Raw genomic sequence first — 21674 nt, 5'->3', positions numbered from 1 at the left:
TCGACATAAAGTAAAACAGGAGTAATTGTATAAAAAAAAAAAAAAAAAACTGTCAATTTTTGTAAAGATAAATTATTTTTGTGATTAAATAAAATAAATTTAAAAAAAGAAAGACAATGAGAAACAGGTTATGAATATTGATCTTTGAAAATAACTTTTCGTTTTTAAAATGAAACAAAAGAGTGTTATTTTTAATAATAGCGTACGCCTAATAGAAACTATGACAGGAAACGCTAGGTCAGTCGACCGTTTAATTTGTTGAAAGATCATTGGACACGGAGGGGTGTGTCGTTTACTGGGATTATCCATATTGATAATAATAACACACAATCCATGTCGTGGAGACACGTTCGTGCAAAATTCACTTTTACATTGAACCTTGTGAAACAACACCTATGTGTGATACGAGTATATTATAACATGTGCATACAGGAAATATATACATATATATCACGGTGTTCTATAATTCGAAAAATTGATACCGATCTTTTCGTCTATTATTATTATTATTATTATTATTGTAACTCTTATTCATAAAGTTATATAAAAATTAATGTATATAAAAAACAAAATAAAAATTATTCTTTCAAAATCTAAAACAAACAACGAACGAATTTTGTATTCGATACGTTTGTTTGTTTGCTCGTATAATATCAAATTTATAAAACACACCCTTTAGATACTTAACAATACTATTCTTCGCTCATAATCGTTAGAGAAGTAATAAAGATGCCATATCGATTTTCGTGAAAAGTTAGCGAATAATTTATTTCTATATTAATAATAGAATATTAACGATTGATATATCCTAGTTTCTGTTAATTTGGTTTAGAATTTCTCTGTAATAGTACATTCGTCAATCGAAATAAAGTTTAACTAAAGTTTTTCTTTTGCTATCATTAAGTTTATTCGAATAACCATCTCGTAATGGACGAACAGTACTCGTTTAATGCATAAATTAATAAACTCGATTGAGTTTATAACCACCGCTGGCTGGGCTGGCTTGCACTGTCAATTCGCGTGCGAACGAACCGGTGCTTTCAGTTCGTAAGCCAATCAAGAATAATACTAAAATAAGTAATAGACGTAATACGATAATCAATAGGAAAAGTAAATAACTATTTTATTCAATTATTTTATTTTATTATAATAATAATAATAATAATTCAATGAATATTAATAAATTTATACCTTCAAGCCATCGTACTCGATATTTTTCTAATCCTGTCGCGTGTCACTTAAATAATAATAATTATTATTACAATAGTGAACCTAGAAAAGAAAATGATACAAAACATTTAATAAATTAAATAAATATAAAAATAAACAATTGTTTAATCATATTAATGTTATAATTCTGTCAATATTTAAACTCAAACCATTGTTATAATTACCCAAATACATATATACACATGATATACATATTATACGTGTAATACACGTAACATATATCCATATATAAAATACGATATTTCGTTTTATATTATTTCTATCGAAAAAGCGAATCGATTCGATAGTTATCGATAGTTATCGGGCCTTTCAGGAAATATCGTTTCCCGTGGTTCGCTATGCCAATATGAAAAATGTGAAACCGGTCCCAAGCGTGCTCTAGCACGGTCTTTCCGATTACGATCGCTGATAACACCTTTCAGAGAGACATACATGGAAACACATATACTCAAATACATACAAATGTATCTACTATCGCAAATACAACAAACAGAGGTATAGTTTCTTTCTCATCCTTTTTCCAAGGTAACGGTGTCCTCTTCCTCTCACGTTGCATTGTCACACGTTGTGTGTGTCCTCTTGCACACACACACACCCATACATACACACACACGACTCGTTATCGTCGTTGTCCTTTAAACCAAAGAGAATTCCAATCTCGTACGATCCTGTGAAAAAGATAGATCGTTCGTTCATTCTTCTACAAAGATTTCTACTACCTTTCATTTCGATTTCATTTGAGATCGGTTTCGTTTACGACAAGAAAAACAGATACAGTCTTCTCTTCTTATTCTTTTTCTTAATCGTATAAATTAGATTTTTGAACTTAAAAAACCAAAAATTTGTAAGAAAAATTACGTTGACAAATTTTCTCGTTTATTTTCTTTTTAATCGTATAACTTTCTTCTTTACGAGATATAGACAAATATAATAATACGTTAGTTTTTCCATTTTTAAAAAGAAAAAAAAAAAAAAAAAGAAGAAATATAGTTAAAAATGAGAGATATTAAACTCGACTGCTATTATCAAACAAAATTACTTTTTCTATTTCATTTCGTTAATTAGGACATGATTGTTATTTACTGAGAGAAGAAAACTCTTTTCTAGGCAAATAATGATTTTCAGAGTAGAAAATTCTCGCTCTCTCTCTCTCTCTCTCTTATTCAGATTATTACGTCACCGTAAAATCGTCTCGAATTTTTTAGCGCGAGAAATTACGACGATAAAGTTCGAGAACGTTTCTACGTAATTAGATATCCTGTTAGTCCGCGAAGAGGAGTGGGAGAATGAGGGGTGGGGGAGGGTAAGGGAGGGAGAGGGTCCTTCCACCTCGACAATATCCTTAAAAGCTCTCTAAAGTGGCAGCATAAAGTTGCAGGAAACTTTCGTAGAATGATTTTTTAAACGTAATTCTATTTGAGTTATCGCATAAACGTGTGTGTCAGTAGTTTTCCCTCTTCTTGCTGATGAATAAGCAAATATATGTAATAATATATTCATAGAAATCATTTTCTAGTTTTTATTTTTGTTTCTCTATTTAAATTAAATTATCTCTATTATATACCTAATAAAAACAATTTTAAAAAAAAACAAAAAAAACGATAATAATCTCGTCGTAAAGATATTTATTAAATAAAAATGTTCAAATAAAAAAAAAAAAAAAAACGACGATTCGTATGGTGTCGTGTCGGAAATTCTCTCAGAAGGGGGGAGGGGAAAAAGAAAATAATTCTTGACGGATGAATGAATTCAAAAGATATTTCGATAACGATAATATTAGATAAAGGATATAATAAAGAATGTGGGGAAAAACCAATATATAGTTGGAACGTATTAGATTAATCTCTCTCTCTCTCTCTCTCTCTCCCTCTCTTTCTTTCTCTCTGGCATACCTTCCGATAAATACTTTTAATATCTTCATTTAATCTTCGATTATGATATCATTTTTCCAATTTTTTACCTGCTACTGCTGCTACTTAGAAAGAAGAAGAAGAATTAAAAAAAAGAAGAAACTATGGGGAGGAAAAAAAAGTCAAAAAAAAATTAAAAATAAAAATAATCTAAATGAGAACCAACAACGCCAACGTGATACGCGATTAACATCCTATTAGTTTCGAGTACCGGTGATACTCAATGGCCCATAAATTTCTCTTCTCTACCAAACACATATACACATACACGTATAAATACAAACACACAAGTACACGCACGCGTGCTATTTCTCCCCCTCTCCTTTCCTCTCTTCCCTCCCTCCCACTCTCTCTCTCTCTCACTCTCTCTCTCTCTCTCTTGACGGTTTCCGAAATTGCAGATTTATGCGCTGCTCGTTATTGAATCGAGTTTGCCTTATGGCACGAAATTAGGCCCGTTTAGAATTCCGGTCGACAATGCGGGAAACCTCGTGGATCGGCTTTATGCATCGATAACGCCTTCAATGGGGTGGAGGGAAGAGGGTGGGAGGGAGGGAGGGAGGTATGGGAAGTTACAAATAAAAGCCAATGTATCTCGTGCAAACGACCATTTGTGTTTTAAACCTTTTTCAAATGTATTCACTATTCTTTTACTCTACTCTACTCTACTCTACTCTACTCTTTCTCTCTATCTCTCTCTTTTTGTGCATATTTTTTGGTTATTTTATTTTATTTTCCTTTTTTTGGTATTGTGGGGTTACTTTTTTACGTTTTATCTTTAAAATTTATATTTCATTTCTTCCTCGCGTAACCGTTATCTCTTTTGATTACTCTCTTTTACTTTTTTTTTTTTATTCATTTTTTCTTTTTTGTATTTTTACACGTCGCCGATGTAGCGTGTTCGCTTTAATAAAAAAAAAAAAGAAGAAAAAAGAACACGATTAAAACGGGAAAGCCGTCTCTACCATTTTACGCGTCACGCGTGTACAACCAACCGACCACATCTACTGACAAAAATCGAAGATAGAATATGTGAAAAAGAGATAGAAATAAATACGTAACACAAACATATAAAAAAAAAAAAAAAACAAGGGAGAGAGAGAGAGAGAAAATTTCTTCCCATATTGTGGGGAAAAATTTTCGAAAACGATATCTTCCGTTGGTTATCAATTTAATTTTCTGTTTTGTTTTTTTTTTTTTTTTTTGGCAAAATTTCATTCCGAAATTGTAAAGATTTTTCCGATAGGAGGAGAACGAGAACTGTAATTGATAAAAGAGCTTAAATTATCGGTTAAATGTTTACGGTTAAAATGTGTAAAACATCTTTTCCAATGGTAAAATGGTTAATCTAAAGAAATAAAAAAAAATAAAAGAAAATAAAAGAGATAGAAAAACGAAAGAAAGTAAAAAATAAAAATAGAAGAGGAAGAAGAAGAAGAAGAAAATGATAAAGTTAGAAAAGTCACGTAGCTTTGTAAACCCCATGGATTCCGACGTTATAACGAGCAACTCCTGTTATACACGCTTTCGTTCACAACAAATTGTCGTCTTCTTCGTCGTCTTCGTCGTCTTCGACGTTGTACAACTTATTTTCGAAGGTACGTGTACGCCAATGAGTTTCGGCCAATTGGAGCGGAAGAAGATATTGCCCGAGAAAGAGAGAGAGAGAGAGAGAGAGAGAGAGAGTGTAGTACCTTCGATCCGTGACTACTTCTGAGAACAAGCTTCGATTGGACTTCGAATGATTATAAATTCGAGTGATCATTGTAAAATATCGAAGATACGATACTCTAATTCCCTCTTTTTTTTCTTTTTTTAAGTTAATCATATATGATTTATAAATAATAATAATAATAATAATAATAATATAATTGTATAATAATAAATGGACCAAAACAAATGTGTTCGGTTATCGCTATTATTATCGTTAATGATATACGGAAATTGATCCAATCATAAAGAGAAAAATTATAAAAAGAACAAATTAAAATATATTATCAACTCGTACTCTTTTCTTATATTATTCTTTGTCTAGGATTAAAAGGAACGTTGTTAAATAAAAGTATCCTTTCACGAATATAATATGGAGTAGTAAACAATGGAATAAATCAATCTATAAGCGACAAAGGTGATAATGAATCGTAATTAAAAAAAAAAATAATCTAAAGCACTGATCGAAATTCAATTTGCAATTTTTTTTTATTTTTTATAAAAAAAGAAAAAGGGAAAAAAACAAACCGAAAAATAAAAAAAAAAAAAAAAAATGGTTCGCGACTAATGGACGGGATAAACGGAGGATGATAAAAATCGCGCAAAAAATGTCGAAATTGTTGAAAGAAACGAAGAAGGGAGAATGAGATGAGGTAATGGAGGGGGGTGGGTATAAAGGGGTTATGGGGAATGGGGGTTGAATGAGTCGATTCAAAAATCGCGCGGGTTAGGCGTATTAAGTGCGGGCTAACCGCATTGCGGCGCCAGCTCACGCTCGATGAAAATGACATTGCATCGTCGTCGTCACGTATTGCGGTTGGTCGGGTGCATCGAAGAGAGAGAGAGAGAGAGAGAGAAAGAGAGAAAGAAATGAGAAGAGAGAGAGAATCGGTGCGAAATACACACACACACACACACACATGACGCATTTATCCATTCTATGAAATGAAAAGTAATTAGCAATAAATTTTTTCCCCCTGTCACGAATATCGCGGTAAACCATGATTATTTCTTTTTCTTTTTTCCTTTTCTTCTTTCCTTTCTTTTTATTTTATTATTTTTTTTTTTTTTTTAGAATACTTTATTCGCAAAGAAAACCACACTACCTTTTTCTTTTTCCATCTTGATCCCCCTCTCTTTCTTTCTCTCACCGTCCCTCGTTTGAGGATCATCGTATAAAAGAGGATCGTAGGGGTGGGAGTACTACTCTTATTTCTTTTTTCGTTCATTCATCGAAGAAATTCTTTTCATTTCTCTAACCGATCGATCGTAACGTTCTTTCATTCGATCGATCGGATCGGATCGGATCGTTCGTCTTCGATCGACGTCCGATCGAAATCTTCGAAATAAACCGGTCAAATGATAAAAGAACAAAACTTTTCTTTAACCGAGTAGTAGCAGCAGCAGCAGCAACAACAACGCATACACACAAAACACACACATTTTCTCTCCTTTTCTCTCACATCGATCACCGAAGACTTATCGAAACTTGTTCAGACTCGAACCCTCGATTCATCCCCCTTCCCCTTCGTTTTTACATCGATCACAGAGTTGCTTATCAACGATAGATGTGTGTTTTAGAAAATAAAATAAAATAAAGGTAGAAAAAAGGAAAAAGGAATAAAAAGGGAGAAGAAAAGGTTTTCCCGTGCGTGCTATTGTCATTGTGAAGCAGCAGCTATTCTCACGTCTGTTGTCCTGTTGTTGTTCTAATGCGTACTCTCACGCACTTGTTGTTGTCTACTTACGTTTATTATTAATGAGGACGAGAAATTTTTCTACGAATAATGAGATTTAAATTAAACAGGTGCAACTGCAAATAAACGAGAGAATATTTTCTCCCATTGTTTCTTCAATTTATTTTTGAATTTTATTTCCTAAATTATTATTCACCTATAACTTGTTGTTATTTAATAATTATCGAAAACCTTTTTTTTCTTTTTCCAATTTTTAAACTACAACTCTCCTCCCCTTTCCTTCTACCCGCGAGAATTATTTTAATAATCTTCATATTTTATCAGGATGAAATTGAAAATGGAAAACGATATATCGTTGAAATCAATTTTGTTTATTAGTCAAGGAGAGAGAAACTGTTTCATTTTTTTGTATTCCTTTGATATATAAAATAAATGAGAAACAAAAATAAATAATAATACAATATTTCTCATCTTCTTTCCTCATTATAAATTCACTATTCGATACTGACACTCGATATAGCAGTTTATTTAAAATATAGAGGCCACCAGCACGTACACACACATACTGTCGAAGATGTAATGGTTCATAATTAGAATAGTTCCGTAGCATTAGTTTCATGTAGAGAGGCTGCACAGAAATAGATAGATAGAGAGAGAAAGAGAAAGACCTCAGTATCTCGCATATAACGTGTCTCATTGCGTTGGCCTATCCCAAGCCGCTTCTAGTACAGACTGCAATATCCTAAATGGGCTGTATCTCGGTTCTTTATGTTACAGCCGATGCAACGAGATTGAGACACTCAAGGCACCTGGACGTGAAATCGCTGTTTCTAAACGAGGAAGAGGAATTAGTGGTAAGTGCATTTTCCATTCGTTCTTGATTCGATTTTTCCCTCCAAATCACTTACACTCTTCCTATACCTCCTTCAACCTCTATCACTCTTCCTCACGTTTTTTCCTTTTCTTTTGATTTTCCTTTATTTTTTTACCGTTCTTTTTTTTCTTTTTTGTTTCTGTACATTCCAAAGCTTTTTCTCTTACCAATGTCTCGCAGTTTACTCGTTCACCGCTATCTCATTCTTCTGGAAACGAAGTGAATCTTTTTCTATCTCACACCTTCCTTCACCCCTTTCCTTCTTGTTTCCTCACTCAAGTTCTATAACGGAACCTTTTCCAGCTGAGTTAATGGATTTATCCTATCGTTGATTTTCGCGAGATGTCAAATATTTACAAACGCCATTGCGCCTGTTACGCTCTCTCTCTCTCTCTCTCTTTCTCTTCTCTTTTCTCGCTGTAACTACCCCCACCACCCCCTTTTTCTCTATCACGAGAAATCAAATCATTTCTTATTTCAAGAACTACATTTGCTCACGAATCCATGGTAAAACATTTGTGTTTAGTTTTCTTCTTTCTTTCCTTTCCTTTTTTTTTATATTCTTTTTTTCTTCAGAATTTTACACTATCTTGAAACTTCTCTTATCTTCAGAAAAGGGCTTTCTATTTTCCCCCAACTCTCTCCCCACTCTCATTCCCTTAGTAAGAAAGATCATGCCTCGATCTCGCCATTTTATCGGAAAGTGCATCTCACCAGCTCAACACGCTTTCCCAATTATACTTAATTCTGTTCGGCGCCCTTCTATATATTCAGAAACATCTCCTCCGACCGTTCTTATCCAATAGGATCGTGATAACGTGCACGCTTTTCGTAACCTTTTTCTGTTTTTTTTTCTTGTTTTTTTTTTCCTAAATTCTTCGATAAAAAGAAAGCAACTTTCTTATATAAGGTTTTATTTTTTTCGCACATTATTATTATTATTATTATTATCATTATATTCCAAGAATCTGTGCGACTTTTTTTCGCGTCGGTAAAAAGGATCCCTTTATTAACGATTCAAATGTTGTTATCGATTGTATTACAAATGGAAATAAAAATATCAATTAAATAAAAAATCAAAAGAGAGGAAGAATATAATAAAAGAGTGAAATATTAGCGGAATACCCAACGGAATACAACACTTGCTTGTAATAAAAACAATCAAAAGAAAAAAGAAAAAAAAAAAAGAAACGAAGTAATAAATCCAATGGACTACTTAACGAATCGCCGATCGTTACTACTTCTCAATCTCATTCCATCGAACCCATTTTCCTTTCATATTTTATCTCCTTCCCATTGTGTTTCTCCCTTGGGTTCCCTTTAATTTTGCATCGTCTAGGGAGAAAACACGACATAATCGGTGAACAGTGCCGCGTGAGTGCACTCGATAAAGACAGAAAGAGAATGAGAAACAGAGAGAGTGAGAAAGAGAAAGAGAAAGAGAGAGAGAAGATTCGAAATCGTGATTAATGGCGCACGGTTTATAAGCGCGTAGAGCACTTTAATTTATGAGGCGTCTTATTGCGGTAGGTCCAAAAAACTTGGCCGATTAATCCTCGGCTTTGTCCTACCGTCGAACGAGAAACTGCCTTGCTTTTTTTTATTTTCTTTTTCTCCTTTTTTGTTTCTCTTTTCATTTGTTCTTTTCTTTTCATTACATTTTCATCACCTTTTTATACGTTATCGTTTTAATTCGTCTCACTTGTTTCTTTTTTCTGTTTTTTTTTTTTAATTTTTTTTTAATTTTTCATTTTTGAACAAATTATTCTTTCATTTTACTTACTGTAATAGTAACTAATTATAAGTTAAAGACTGTTTAAAAATATATATATATACAGCATGTCCTAAAAGTAGCTTTGTCAGGAATAGAAAAACTAAATGAAAAATCGATTTAATGTTAATAGAATTACAATATTTTGTTCATATTCTGAAATATGAGTCTCCAGTTACAGTTTTGTTATTAATAGGATACAATTATGTTTTGTTAAAGAAGTATTCAGGTGTCCTACTTCTTATGACTCACCTTATGTATATATATACCTTGATTATACCATATTATAATCCAACAACTCATAGTCCTAATCATTAACATTCTTTATCATGCTCAACTGTCTTCTTACACTCTTCCAGACTACTTCTGTAATCTTACATATGTAAAACTATCATTGATACACGACACTTACATATCTATATATTAGGATGAAACAAAAGTTCGTGTTGTTTTTTTTATTAATATTTCCGAAGTAAATATTACAAAAAACAAATCATTATGAAGTTTAAAACACAATTTGTAATACAATAAACGCACGAACTTTTGCTTCACCCTAACATCTGCGACATACATGGATCATATTTACTTACGTTCTTTACTTATTCTTTTTTTAATTTTCATCGTTAGATACAACAGCAAGGAAAGAATCACAATCACAAGCCTATGTTCACCAATTGTTCGATGTATGCCGCTGTAGTAAAGGAAGAAGAACCAGCAGGTACAGTGGTCATTCAAGTACATGCCGAGGATCAAGACCCACCGGACGAAGGAGGTAAATATAATGAAAGAATCCAATTTCTTGTTATATATATATATCAAAGACTTCTTTTCTTTTCTACTAGAATAGAAAAAAAGAAAGAAAATAAATTATTCTTTTTTATCTGTTCTCTTTTCAGGTACAATCACGTACGCTCTTGTCACGGCTCACAACGAAAGATTGAAGTTCGAAATCAATAATAAGACAGGATTGATCAGGACAACTCAAATCTTAGACAGGGACGAACCGGCACGTGAAAAGGAGGTTTATCTTACAGTTCTTGCTACAGATAATGGAATGCCTCAGCTTGATGACGGCTGTACTTTCAAGGTTACGATCGAAGACGTCAATGATAACCAACCAGTGTTCGACAAAGTGGTGCGTAATCAGAAAATTATTTCCATTTGATTTGGCCCCCGCTTTTTTCTCGATTCGTTCAAATAACGCAATCATTTTCTTGACTCTTCTTGTTTCCATGAAAAAAAAAAAAATGAATGATATGAATTTTAAAATATAAGTAAAAAATCATTAGTTGTTTGTATATAAAGTACGTAACGTTTTTTTTTTACGGGGGGGGGGGGGGAAGAGGATTAACGTTTGTATGATCGTATAATTTTTTTTTTTTTTGAAATAATTATATCCTTACTAACAACACAAATGTTTAATCACGAATGTCGTCGCTTTTAAAAGTTATCTCATAAAAAAAAAATTAGAATTCGCATATATTCCGTTTTTCAATTAGTTTTACTAACAAACCTTTCTCTCGCTCATGTCATCTCCAATATCGCTTGTACTAACAACATTTTTGCTCGATTTTTTCTTCTCTTTTCGAATCCAGGTCTACCGTGGATATGTGTGGAAGGTTGGTTTCGAAATTTCAGTGTGAATGGAATTTTTGTTGGATGATGTAACGACGAATGCATATGTGTTGTGTTTCCTTGTCCTCATTCTTTCTCTCTTTTTTTCTCTCTCTCTCTCTTTATGTACCTCTTTGTACCTTTAGGCACGCACGCACATCTTTCCATACCTTTCCATACTACAAAATATTTCCTCGAGATATACATATTTCTAAGAGCTTGTCAATAACGAGATTCTCGAAGAATTCCGTGTCAAAGGGTTTGTTTGGTGGATCCATGATACACAGGGAAAGCTCTTTGAGAAGGAAAATAGGAATAATCTAATCGGCATGTAAAATAAAAAAAATAAAAAAATAGAAGCAATACTTGTTCTTCTTTTTCTTGTAAAAAAGAATCTTTCTTCGAAACTCTCTTTTGCGTCAAAGCTCTTTTACTACCATCATACTTGATTATTTATATTTTCATTTTTCTTTTTGTTATTTGTTTTGTCCAGCAACGGCAATGAACTAATACTAATAACGCGCATGATTCATTTCCGATTGGCATGTTACTCGTAATTCTTTGTTATTTATTTTTTTTTAGTAATTCGAACCTGGATGTTATTTTAATATTTGTTGTTTTGAAACCTTTTCACAGGCATACAAGGAATCGGTACCACAGGATTTACCATTGAATCGTGAAGTCATGAGAGTATCTGCGACCGACATAGACGACGGTAACAATTCCGTCGTTCGCTACAGCCTTTCCTCGAGCAAATCTGAAGACCGTGTATATTTCAGGATCGATCGTAATACCGGTGTCATATATCTCAACAAAATCATAGACGTAAGCCATCTATCCGACAAAATTTTATACGAATATAATAGTAAAAGATACAACATTATGTTGTTTTTGTTTAATTATAAACTACACGTTATGCTTCAATATTTATTTTGACGATACTAAAAGAAAACAATCAATTTGATATAATTTTTTAGAAAAATCCAGATTACACGTTTTCTATGACGGCCGCCGCTAAAGACCAAGGTGAAAATCCAAAATCAAGTATTATCAGTTTAGATATTCGTGTTGTCGAATCGCACAAAAAGGCACCTGCTTTCCTACCAAGGCCTATGGAACCGATCAAACTTTTGGAGAATTTCAGTGATTTTGGTGCTAGCATCGTACGACTCCAGGCTGTCTCGAACATCGATGACAATCCGGATCTTCAATTCGTTCTTGTTACTGGTAAAACGGAACAGACCAACAAGGATAGCACGTTTCGGTAGGAAACGAGCGACGTTATATCGCTCCTAATGTATTATATATATATATACACATATCCTTTCGCGTTTATCACTATTACGAACAATGATCATGATAAACATTTAACGCTCTATTTCTATTTATAATTTACTACCTCTTTCAGTCTTGAGTCAACGAAGAACACAGCTGACATTAAATTAACGAAGCATTTAGACTATGAAAGTAACAAGGTATACTCGTTGATAGTTCGAGCGTGGAATAATTATGACTTGGCCGCTGAAACGGTGATAGACATAGATGTTCTTGATGTTAACGACAATGTACCGGCCTTTCGAGAGCTCACAAAGGGTAGTGTTCTTGAAAGTGAACCACCTGGAGTTCCTGTTATGCAAGTAAAGGCCATAGATGCCGATGGTACCGCGGCACACAATAAGGTAAACACACTTTCAATCAGAATTTCTTTATTTAGCTCATAATCAATTTTTTTACTCTTCTTTATAGATGTTCATTCAAATTCTTATTGATTATTCTTTTTTGTTTAGGTCACCTACGAGCTAAACGATTTTAAGGACCTATTCGCCATTGACAAACATACCGGGAATATAACTACTCGAACTACATTCGATCGGGAGGCTCAAAGTACTTACAGCGTTTGGATTACCGCGACTGATAATTCACCGAGCGCCTTATACAACACCGGAGAACACAACAAAGTGCAGCAATTGTTTCGTATTGAGATTGCTGATAAAAACGACAATGCGCCACATTTTACGCAAGCCGTTTACACTGCCAATGCTATTTTAGAAAACGCAAATATAAACTCTGTAGTTATTGAGGTAAAAGCTTTAGATGCTGATACCGCAAGTCCCGTTACGTACAGCATCATTCAGGGTAATACCAATGATAGCTTTTACATAGAAAGTACTACAGGAAAGATTCGTGTTAACAATCCGTTGGATTATGAAAAAATCACGGAATATAATCTAACCGTGAGAGCATTCGATGGCGTTTTCAACGATACCGCGAACGTTAAAATCTTCATTGAAAATGTGAACGACAATCCTCCTGTTTTCGAAGATTTCGATACGAATCCAACCATCGAAGAAGAAAAATTGGTCGATGGTGAGTATTCATAAATATTTGCTCCATTATATTTGTTTATTAACTACTGTATTTATTTTCAGGCTGCATCACGACCGTAGTCGCCTATGATCCAGATATAAAGGATAGAAACGCGGATCAACACATAGCCTATTTTATTCTAAAAGATGATCAGAAACCCCTGCTAAGTATCAACAAATCTGGTTGTATTACCTTGAAGAAACCACTCGATCGAGACCCACCTTTTGGTTATCCCGTATGGACGGTAAATACTTCAAGATACATATATTTTATACATTAATCTAATTAATTTTATTCTCTTTTAAATATTTTATTTTTAACTCTTTTTATTCTTGTTTCATTCGTTTTAGGTGATGGTAATGGCACGTGACGAAGATGACTCGCCAACAGCTTTACGAGAATTAGCTACCGTAAACATAACTTTAATCGACATAAACGACAACGCTCCCTATCTCGACATGACGTACGTAGTCTGGGGTGAAAATAAACTACCCGACAAAATAACAGAGTTGAAGGCTCGGGACAGGGATTCCGATGACAATGGACCGCCATTTAAGTTTTGGATCGACGAGACCGCAGACAAAGAGATTTTATCTAAATTTGACATCCGTGACAAGGACCTTTATGCGAAGGTTACCTTCGATCGCGAGGAAAGGAAAAGTTATAACATTCCGATAGCTATAATGGACAGTGGAAAACCACCGATGACAGGAACTTCGACATTGACAGTCATTATTGGCGATGAGAATGACAATCGTATGGAAGAGGGTTCGAGTTCAATTTTCGTTTACGTTTACAAAGGTGATGCACCGGATACAAAAATTGGACGAGTTTATGTCAAGGATTCAGACGATTGGGATTTACCTGATAAACACTTTACTTGGGCTTCGACACAAGAAGGTTTTGATTTAGATGAAAATACCGGCATGATAACTCTATTGTCTGGTACCTCGAACGATACCTTCCATATGAAATTTCTCGTAACAGAAGAAAGACTTCCTAATATTGCTCGTCATCAAGTATACGCTTACGTTAATGTTACGGTAAAGGAAATTCCTGAAGAAGCAGTGATTAGGTCCGGATCCGTACGTTTCACTGGTATAACTGCGGAAGAGTTTGTCGAACCGGATCAAAATGGTGTCAGTAAAAAAGATATATTCCAGGAAAAGATAGCCAACATGTTGAATACATCGATAGACAACGTTGATGTTTTCACCGTTCTTCATTCTCCTTATCACAACAAGACTTTCTTAGATGTCAGATTTTCAGCACATGGTAGTCCTTATTATGCCCCTGAAAAATTAAATACCATCTTATCACAAAATTCTGAACATATTGAACGTGCGATGAAAGCAGATATATTGATGGTGAATATCGACGAGTGTCTCTACGAAAAAGTGCATTGCAACAATTCTTGTCGAAGTTTCTTAAACGCTAGTAACGTTCCTTATCCAGTTTATACGAACACCAGTTCCTTCGTTGGTGTCAGAGCTGTTATTGAACCTCAATGTACTTGTCATGTCGCTGAACCTATTGTCTGTTTAAATGGTGGTACACCATTAGCTGATAGATGCGAATGTCCCCCAGGATTGGAGGGTCCAAGATGTGAATTATTAGGCATAGGTTTCCACGGCGATGGCTGGGCTGTAATGCCACCTCCTGGTCAGGCCTGTGATGACTCACACTTAGGTAAAAATTAATTAAACTTATAATCAATCGCTATAATAAATTGTTGTGCTCTCTACATACATTTTTATTTTTATCTGTAGGCTTAGAAATAACGCCAGAAATCGATAGTGGTCTGATATTTTATTTCGGCCCAATGATATATAGTCCAAAATTAGGAGTTCAAGATTTTATGGCACTAGAAATTGATCAAGGTTACGCTGTTCTCTATGTTGATTATGGTACGGGTACTATTAGATTAAATCAAAGACAAATTAAATTAACCGACGGCAAGAGTCATAGGATTGATGTTTATTGGACCAAAACAGTGAGTGATATAATTTTGATGAGTTACATTTAAAATCATATTTTGAAGCAATTTACTTTTTAAAACTAATTGCATAATAATTAATTCTTCGTTATAGTCAATTGAAATGAAAGTAGATAATTGCGGCATATCAGCTTGCATGAGTTTGACTGCGCCAGAAGGTTCCAATGAGTTCCTTAATGTAAATAGTCCGATGCAAGTGGGCGGTACATTAACGAATCTAGCATATTTAGCAAAGAACTTGGGTTGGAATCACAAACCTACTGAAAAAGGTTTTGTTGGTTGCATACGAAATATGACCATAAATGGAAATGTAAGTTATTCTTGACATTGAAATTACAAAAAAAAATGGTAAAGTAATGTATTATTAAGTAAAACACTATATTTTTTTCTCGTAGACATATAATTTAGGAATGCCAGCGTTTTCAAGAAATATAGATCCAGGTTGTGATCATGGTATGGCAAAAGCTGTATCGTTTGGCATCGACACTAATTTTTTAGTCGCAATCCTAGTTTGCGTAGCGATTTTATTGATATTGCTGTTAGCGGTAGTAGTCCGCAGAAGAAAGACTGATGACCTCTATAAAGATATGGATGATATAAGGGATAACATTATTAATTATGAAGACGAAGGTGGCGGCGAGGTAGACACTGGCTACGACCTGAATGTATTAAGAGCTATTTACGATGCACCACCAATTGAATCTAAAATAGCACCTGTTGGTCTTCAAGGCAGAGGTAATCAAAATTTCAGATAAAATATTTAATATATATTTAAAAAAATTCATGCAAATCAAAACGACTATTTTGAATTTTTAGCTCCTGACGAGGTACCAGATATTTGTGGTTTCTTAGATGGAAAGAAGGAAAGCTGCGATAAAGATCCCGACACGAATCCGTTCGACGATGTTAGGCATTACGCTTACGAAGGAGAAGGAAATTCTGACGGTTCCTTGTCGTCATTAGCTTCATGTATGTATCACTACAATTGTGCCGATAATTTTGAAATTAGCTCACATCAGTCAAAAAATTGATTTTACAATTATATACTCTGTTATATCATGTATATACAATTGTTCTAATGTACTATTTATATATAATATATATGCATTTATTTTATTTGATAATAGGTACCGATGACGGAGATCTCAATTTCAATTATTTATCAAATTTCGGACCAAGATTTAGAAAACTCGCCGACATGTACGGAGAAGAATCTAGTGATGAAGAAAGCGATGGCGTCGGTGAACGTGAAAGTGAAAGCTGGTGTTGAACAGCGGACAACTTCGATAGACTTTAATAAATACTTAACTCTTAACGCAGTCCAATGTCATGCTGGACATAATAGATTCTTTTTCCAGTTCCATTTATGCTGTTATGCCCAGTATGACATTAGTTTAACCCTTTGACTGCAGCGCATTATCGTACGAAATCATCAATATATATATACGGTGCGATATTTGTAGATCAGTCATTATGGTGACTGGCTATTGCACATCGTTCAGCTCATTTATTTATCATTCTCTATGGACAGCGTATATATATATATATATATATATATATATATATATATACATATATACGCCTTTCGTAGTCAAAGGGTTAAAGAAAATCATTCCTGAATCACCTAAGCTCGAAGCAAAAACTGAATTTCGTGTCTTTGGAATGAACGATTTTTTGTACCGAGAAATTGATTCGAATTGACGTAATATAAATGCAATGACGTGGCTATCAAATAAAAGATCTAATCGTAACGTTGTTTCACTCACCGCATATCATACGCATTAAAACAAATACACCTATAAAAAAAAAAAACCTCTGATATTTCATTATCTATTTATTCAGTGATCGTTGCTTCGATAATTTTCACGATAATAAAACGGATCTGTTACTTGATGGACCGATAACATCAAATCGTGCCAATTTCAAATATCAATTTCTCGATTCAAAATGCAATCTTTTCAGCGATGGAAATTCTTACTTCGGACTTTCAGCAATTGCTGCTGATTGTTAACGCTGGTACCGACATTTCAGAATGAAATACGAAATAGGTAAGCCTAAACGACTACAGGAAAATCTAAATATAATTTATCGAAATAATTGTGTTGTAAAATAGACTAAATATATAATTATGTAGTTATAAATAGTAATGTATGTATCTGTGTATCGCGCGCATTAGGAATGTAATTATATGATTATGTAATGATATATTTACTCGATCTTATATTAAAATTATTTTTTTAAATTATATTAATTTTTTCCTATAGTTGTTGTTAGCCTACCTATTGTGTATTTATATATCTGTATATAAATATATCTACATTATAAGTTGATTCGAGCGTAATAAAAAGCCTATCATTTCTTACATACATTCATTAGCACGCAATAATTTTCGCACTTATCTCTTGACGATCGTCATTTTTCATCCTATTTTTGTCATTCTCCATTCCATAAAATCGTTGTCGAAAAGCTATAACAGATTAAACATTTCACAAATATATTTATAAATCATCGAGATAAAAACCTCTTTGCTCTAACGCAAATGATTTACGGAAAAATTAACTGAATACTGACTATATCTAGTAAGATAGATTTTTTTTTTTAATTTATTCTTTTTTCTTTCAATTATTCCTTTACTTTTTTTCTTTTTATAATAATAATAAAAAATAATAATAATAATAATTTTGTATTATATTTGTAAAAACATTCTAGACTGTTCGAATTCATTTACTTATCCATCTTGTTTAAGCAGAACATTATGATCGAAGAAAGGAAAGAAAACAAGAACTCATTAAAACGATCAATCGTATCCAACTGTTACGATAATTAGTAAATTGATAAGAAGCCCGTAGACTATTCTTTCATGTTGCTTCAATAATCGATCAAGAAATTACAGTATTTCATTTCGCTCAACCTACAAATATTACGATCTACGTTTTGTAATTAATAAAAAACTAAAATATAAAAAAAGAACTCGATAATAATATTTTGTTTTCATATATATATATATATATATATATATATATATATTAATAAACATTATCTTTGGATGAAATTTTATTTTTACGTAATAATATTTTATTTTTTGATCAAAATCGTCATCTCGTTGTCAAATTTACACAGGTGTCACAGTAAAGATAAAATTATTTTTATTAATATAACGTTAAAACACCTATCTAAATTATAGAAACCCATAAGAAATCATGTGAAAAAAAAAGAAACAATTGCAATGGTAATTACAAAATTAATGTTTTCTTTCGTATTTACAATTTTTCTTTTCTTCTTTTCTTCTTTTTTTTTTTTTTTATTTAATTATTCATTTATTTAAACAAGAATTTAAGAAACAGATTACAAATTATATTGATCGAAGAAATAGAGAAAAAAGATAGAGTCGAATAGAAGATCATTCCCAGTAGTATTGTCGGTATTGCACAAAGAATAACAATGGAGGTCAATTTTACAGTCTTCTCGTTACGTACATTGAAATTAATTAGGGGTGTAAGTTAGGGGTGAGAATATGACGTAAAAGAAAGACATAGTAAGATGCCAAAGGGGTATAAAAAGGGCAAATATACGATCAGTTGCTCTCAAACGTTGATTTACTGATCGAAACACCCTGTTCGCTAAAGAAAGCCAGTGTGTGTCATTTACAGCTATTATCCTGAAGGAATATCAGCACGGATTCAAAAATGTAAGTTTTACAAATTGAAAAGAACTATTATTTTGAAGATATTTTCTTTATACTTTTATTTTACTCATTTCGTTCATTTTTCTTTTTTTTTTTTCAAATAATTTCTCCGCGTGGCAACAATTTTTCACATGGCTGAACAATGAAAAAGCGTAATCAAACGCAAACGTTGAAATTAAATATTCGTTTACCTTACGTCGTAAAAAGTCGAGTCGTAGATGCTTATTATTTATTTAAGAATCAAAAAGGCTCCGCTTATCAAATAAACGTGAATATGTATTTTTAGGTATTCCAAGAGCCGATTAAACGTCATTACCACGATATTTCTCGCAACTTTGATTCTTTTGGCTTACCTTCATGAAGCTGAAGGGCAATTGAACTTTTCAACAGGTTGGGGAAAAAGAAATCAAAATATACAAACTGCTAATTCAAATAATCCGAGGTGTTTACCACAACAAGCAAGACCGTCATTGGAACAATTGCTTAATTTGTATAATTTTATTCTGGTATGAAATGATACTTGAATAACGTTTACTTTCTGATGTAACATTTTGAGATGATTGCAAATGTTTTTTTTCAGATCGAAGCACAAAAAATCGTAGATTGTCAAAAGTTAAACAAATGAAAAGACGTTCATCTGACCAACGAGACATCATGTACACTAGGATCATTCGGATATTATAATAATTAGAGATATCTAAGTTATATATAAAAAAAAGAAATAAAAATTCTCCAATGTAAATTGTCGAAGAAACAACTATCGAAAGATATCAAATAAAAAAAAAAATAAAAAGATATTATTTATCGTCCCTTTTATCATCTCTTTTCTTATCCCGTTATCCTTTCGAAGTATCTCGAACGTTTATTAATTCATTTAAATATAAATACGTTACTTTATATCGCGTAATTCCTGACATGATCCCTGATGAATTGATTTCTTTTTCAAATGTATTCAATTGGAAAGTCTCGTGAAATTTTTGTTGATTTACTGATACGACGAACAGTCAAGGCAAATTAACGGCTTAATTGTATAAGTATATACATTTGTATATATATATATATATATACATATATGCATATATGCATATGTACATATGTATAAGTATACTGTTTGATTAACTTTTACATCGTACAATATAACTAGAAGAATATCATTTCGTTGAAGAAAGTCAAGAATAACGGTCGATTTTTATCCACTATCGGTGAATGCTCTCTTTTCGTTTTTTCATTCTCGCCTATTATAGGGGCAAGAAAAATTATAGCGATGTGGAGGATCCTAATCTATCTTGTGACTACTAATCTAGCACTTAGCCACGGTTTTCCTAATCTAACCGAGAATACATTGGAAATTTCCCCAGTGGAAAATGGTAATAAAATTGAAATTATTATTACGAACATATTTTTTTTCTTTTATACGATTTAAATCATTTCAATTAAACCCATCTTTATATAGAAAATGAAGAACAAGTAACTTACACCTTCAAATGCACTACACCGGGTTCATTTGCTCATCCTCACAATTGCCGATTGTATTACGAGTGTACTTTAAGTCCACTTAACAAATATCATCGTCGCCTTCGTCGATGCAAACTCGGACTTGTTTATTCGACAATTTATGGACAATGTACTTTACCTGCGGAATGTGGAAGAGCAGAATGCGGTGATGCAAAAGCTACATCTACGACAAAGGAACCAAAAAGGACCCCTAAACCTAAGCGGACTCCAAGAACGAAGCCTACGACTATACCAACACCGAAAACAAAGCCTACTACAGGTAATAAAATGTGTATTCATTATTTTTCAAGTAAAAACAATGAAAAAAAAAAAGTACGGGTTTATTAACAAACGAACTTCATATTTTCTCGCATATAATTTTCATAATGTTGTTGTTCAGTTAAAGTTAAAACTAGAAAAACGGCACGACCAACTAGTACAACTACTGTTGCACCGACAACATCGGAAGATGATACAGATATTAGTACTACCAATCCACCTGGACCAACAGTGCCAACGGTAGTGGAATGTATCGAACAAGGTTTTGTAGAACACCCTTCGGATTGTACGAAATATTATATGTGTATGGCAAGAGTCAACAGTACGTTTCGAGTATTTGAAATGATATGCGAAGGAGGGACAGTATGGGATCGAAGAGCGGAAGCTTGCAAACATCCTTTCAGAGTACGAAACCCTCGTTGTAGCCCATTTACTACAGGTAAAGTAAAAAAAAAAAAAAAAACTTTCTATCCCATAACATTTATGAAATTTGGAATTATTTCGAACATAATTTGAAGCTTGGAAACTTTTTAAAAGTAGGACAATTTCGTAAAAAGTTTTGAAAGTTTGACGAGTATTCGATATTTTACGAGATTATTTATCATATATATTTTCAATTACTATTAACTTAAAAAAAATTTTTGATTCGAATGATCATAAATGTATTTATTTACGATATTCCTCGTTTTATTGCTTGTAGTAAGACGAATTAAAAAAAAAAATCTCATCTTTTTACTTTCTCTCTTTTATGGGCTCGAGTTACTTCTCTCTATTAACAATTTCTTACATTTATTTAATATTATCAGAGATATCGCAGTTTTTACCTTATCTATTTGAAATCTATAGCACACGGTTTTTGTCATTTGTTTCTCCGGAGAGATCATCACCTATACGTTTTACTAATTATTCCCATGTTGCTTGATTTTAGGAATTAGACCGTTGAGTACGTAAAACACGAATAAATCAAAGTACACGAAATATGTGAATTTTAAAAAATATCTGAAATTAGAAGTATTTCGTATATATTTGAATACCTTGAACCCTTTT

At 32.9% G+C, this 21674-nt stretch overlaps 3 protein-coding genes across 4 annotated transcripts in view; all 3 read left to right on the top strand.

The window, feature by feature from the left end:
• shg (DE-cadherin) overlaps positions 1–17849 on the top strand; it is a 157449-nt gene extending 139600 nt beyond the window's left edge. The window contains exons 2-16 of one of the 2 annotated variants that reach the window (XM_015316511.2): positions 7325–7401; positions 9820–9964; positions 10089–10327; positions 10788–10811; positions 11443–11631; positions 11784–12070; positions 12215–12485; positions 12594–13173; positions 13236–13417; positions 13524–14862; positions 14943–15166; positions 15264–15479; positions 15565–15904; positions 15986–16138; positions 16297–17849. In XM_015316511.2, coding sequence (XP_015171997.1) covers positions 7325–7401; positions 9820–9964; positions 10089–10327; positions 10788–10811; positions 11443–11631; positions 11784–12070; positions 12215–12485; positions 12594–13173; positions 13236–13417; positions 13524–14862; positions 14943–15166; positions 15264–15479; positions 15565–15904; positions 15986–16138; positions 16297–16439 — 4409 coding nt within the window. In that variant the 3' untranslated portion in view covers positions 16440–17849. The remainder of the gene's footprint in view (positions 1–7324; positions 7402–9819; positions 9965–10088; positions 10328–10787; positions 10812–11442; positions 11632–11783; positions 12071–12214; positions 12486–12593; positions 13174–13235; positions 13418–13523; positions 14863–14942; positions 15167–15263; positions 15480–15564; positions 15905–15985; positions 16139–16296) is intronic. The other variant, XM_015316512.2, reaches the window with a different exon arrangement.
• An 849-nt stretch (positions 17850–18698) lies between these two features.
• On the top strand, positions 18699–19647 carry LOC107064052 (adipokinetic prohormone type 2). Its single transcript, XM_015316305.2, has 3 exons — positions 18699–18857; positions 19141–19360; positions 19435–19647. Coding segments are annotated over exons 1-3 (267 nt in total). The 5' UTR covers positions 18699–18855; the 3' UTR covers positions 19480–19647.
• Positions 19648–20118: 471 nt separating this feature from the next.
• Positions 20119–20796, top strand: LOC107064038 (uncharacterized). Its single transcript, XM_089178141.1, has 2 exons — positions 20119–20221; positions 20308–20796. Exons 1-2 carry the CDS (start codon positions 20119–20121, stop codon positions 20694–20696), a joined length of 492 nt encoding a protein of 163 aa, XP_089034267.1. The 3' UTR covers positions 20697–20796.
• Positions 20797–21674: the final 878 nt, after the last annotated feature.

This window comes from Polistes dominula, unplaced genomic scaffold (assembly GCF_049000335.1).
Source record: "Polistes dominula isolate Pdom_NZ unplaced genomic scaffold, Pdom_raw_medaka contig_77, whole genome shotgun sequence".
Lineage (NCBI taxonomy): Eukaryota > Metazoa > Arthropoda > Insecta > Hymenoptera > Vespidae > Polistes > Polistes dominula.
This window is presented reverse-complemented; position numbering and strand designations above follow the sequence as displayed.

Bases quoted from the DNA above. Each gene is read 5' to 3' on its own strand.
- LOC107064052 (XM_015316305.2), top strand. The intron at 19,361-19,434 runs GTATGAAATGAT...GTTTTTTTTCAG, and splicing joins ATTTGTATAATTTTATTCTG to ATCGAAGCACAAAAAATCGT.
- LOC107064038 (XM_089178141.1), top strand. From the start codon at position 20,119: ATGTGGAGGATCCTAATCTATCTTGTGACTACTAATCTAGCACTTAGC. The intron at 20,222-20,307 runs GTAATAAAATTG...ATCTTTATATAG, and splicing joins AATTTCCCCAGTGGAAAATG to AAAATGAAGAACAAGTAACT.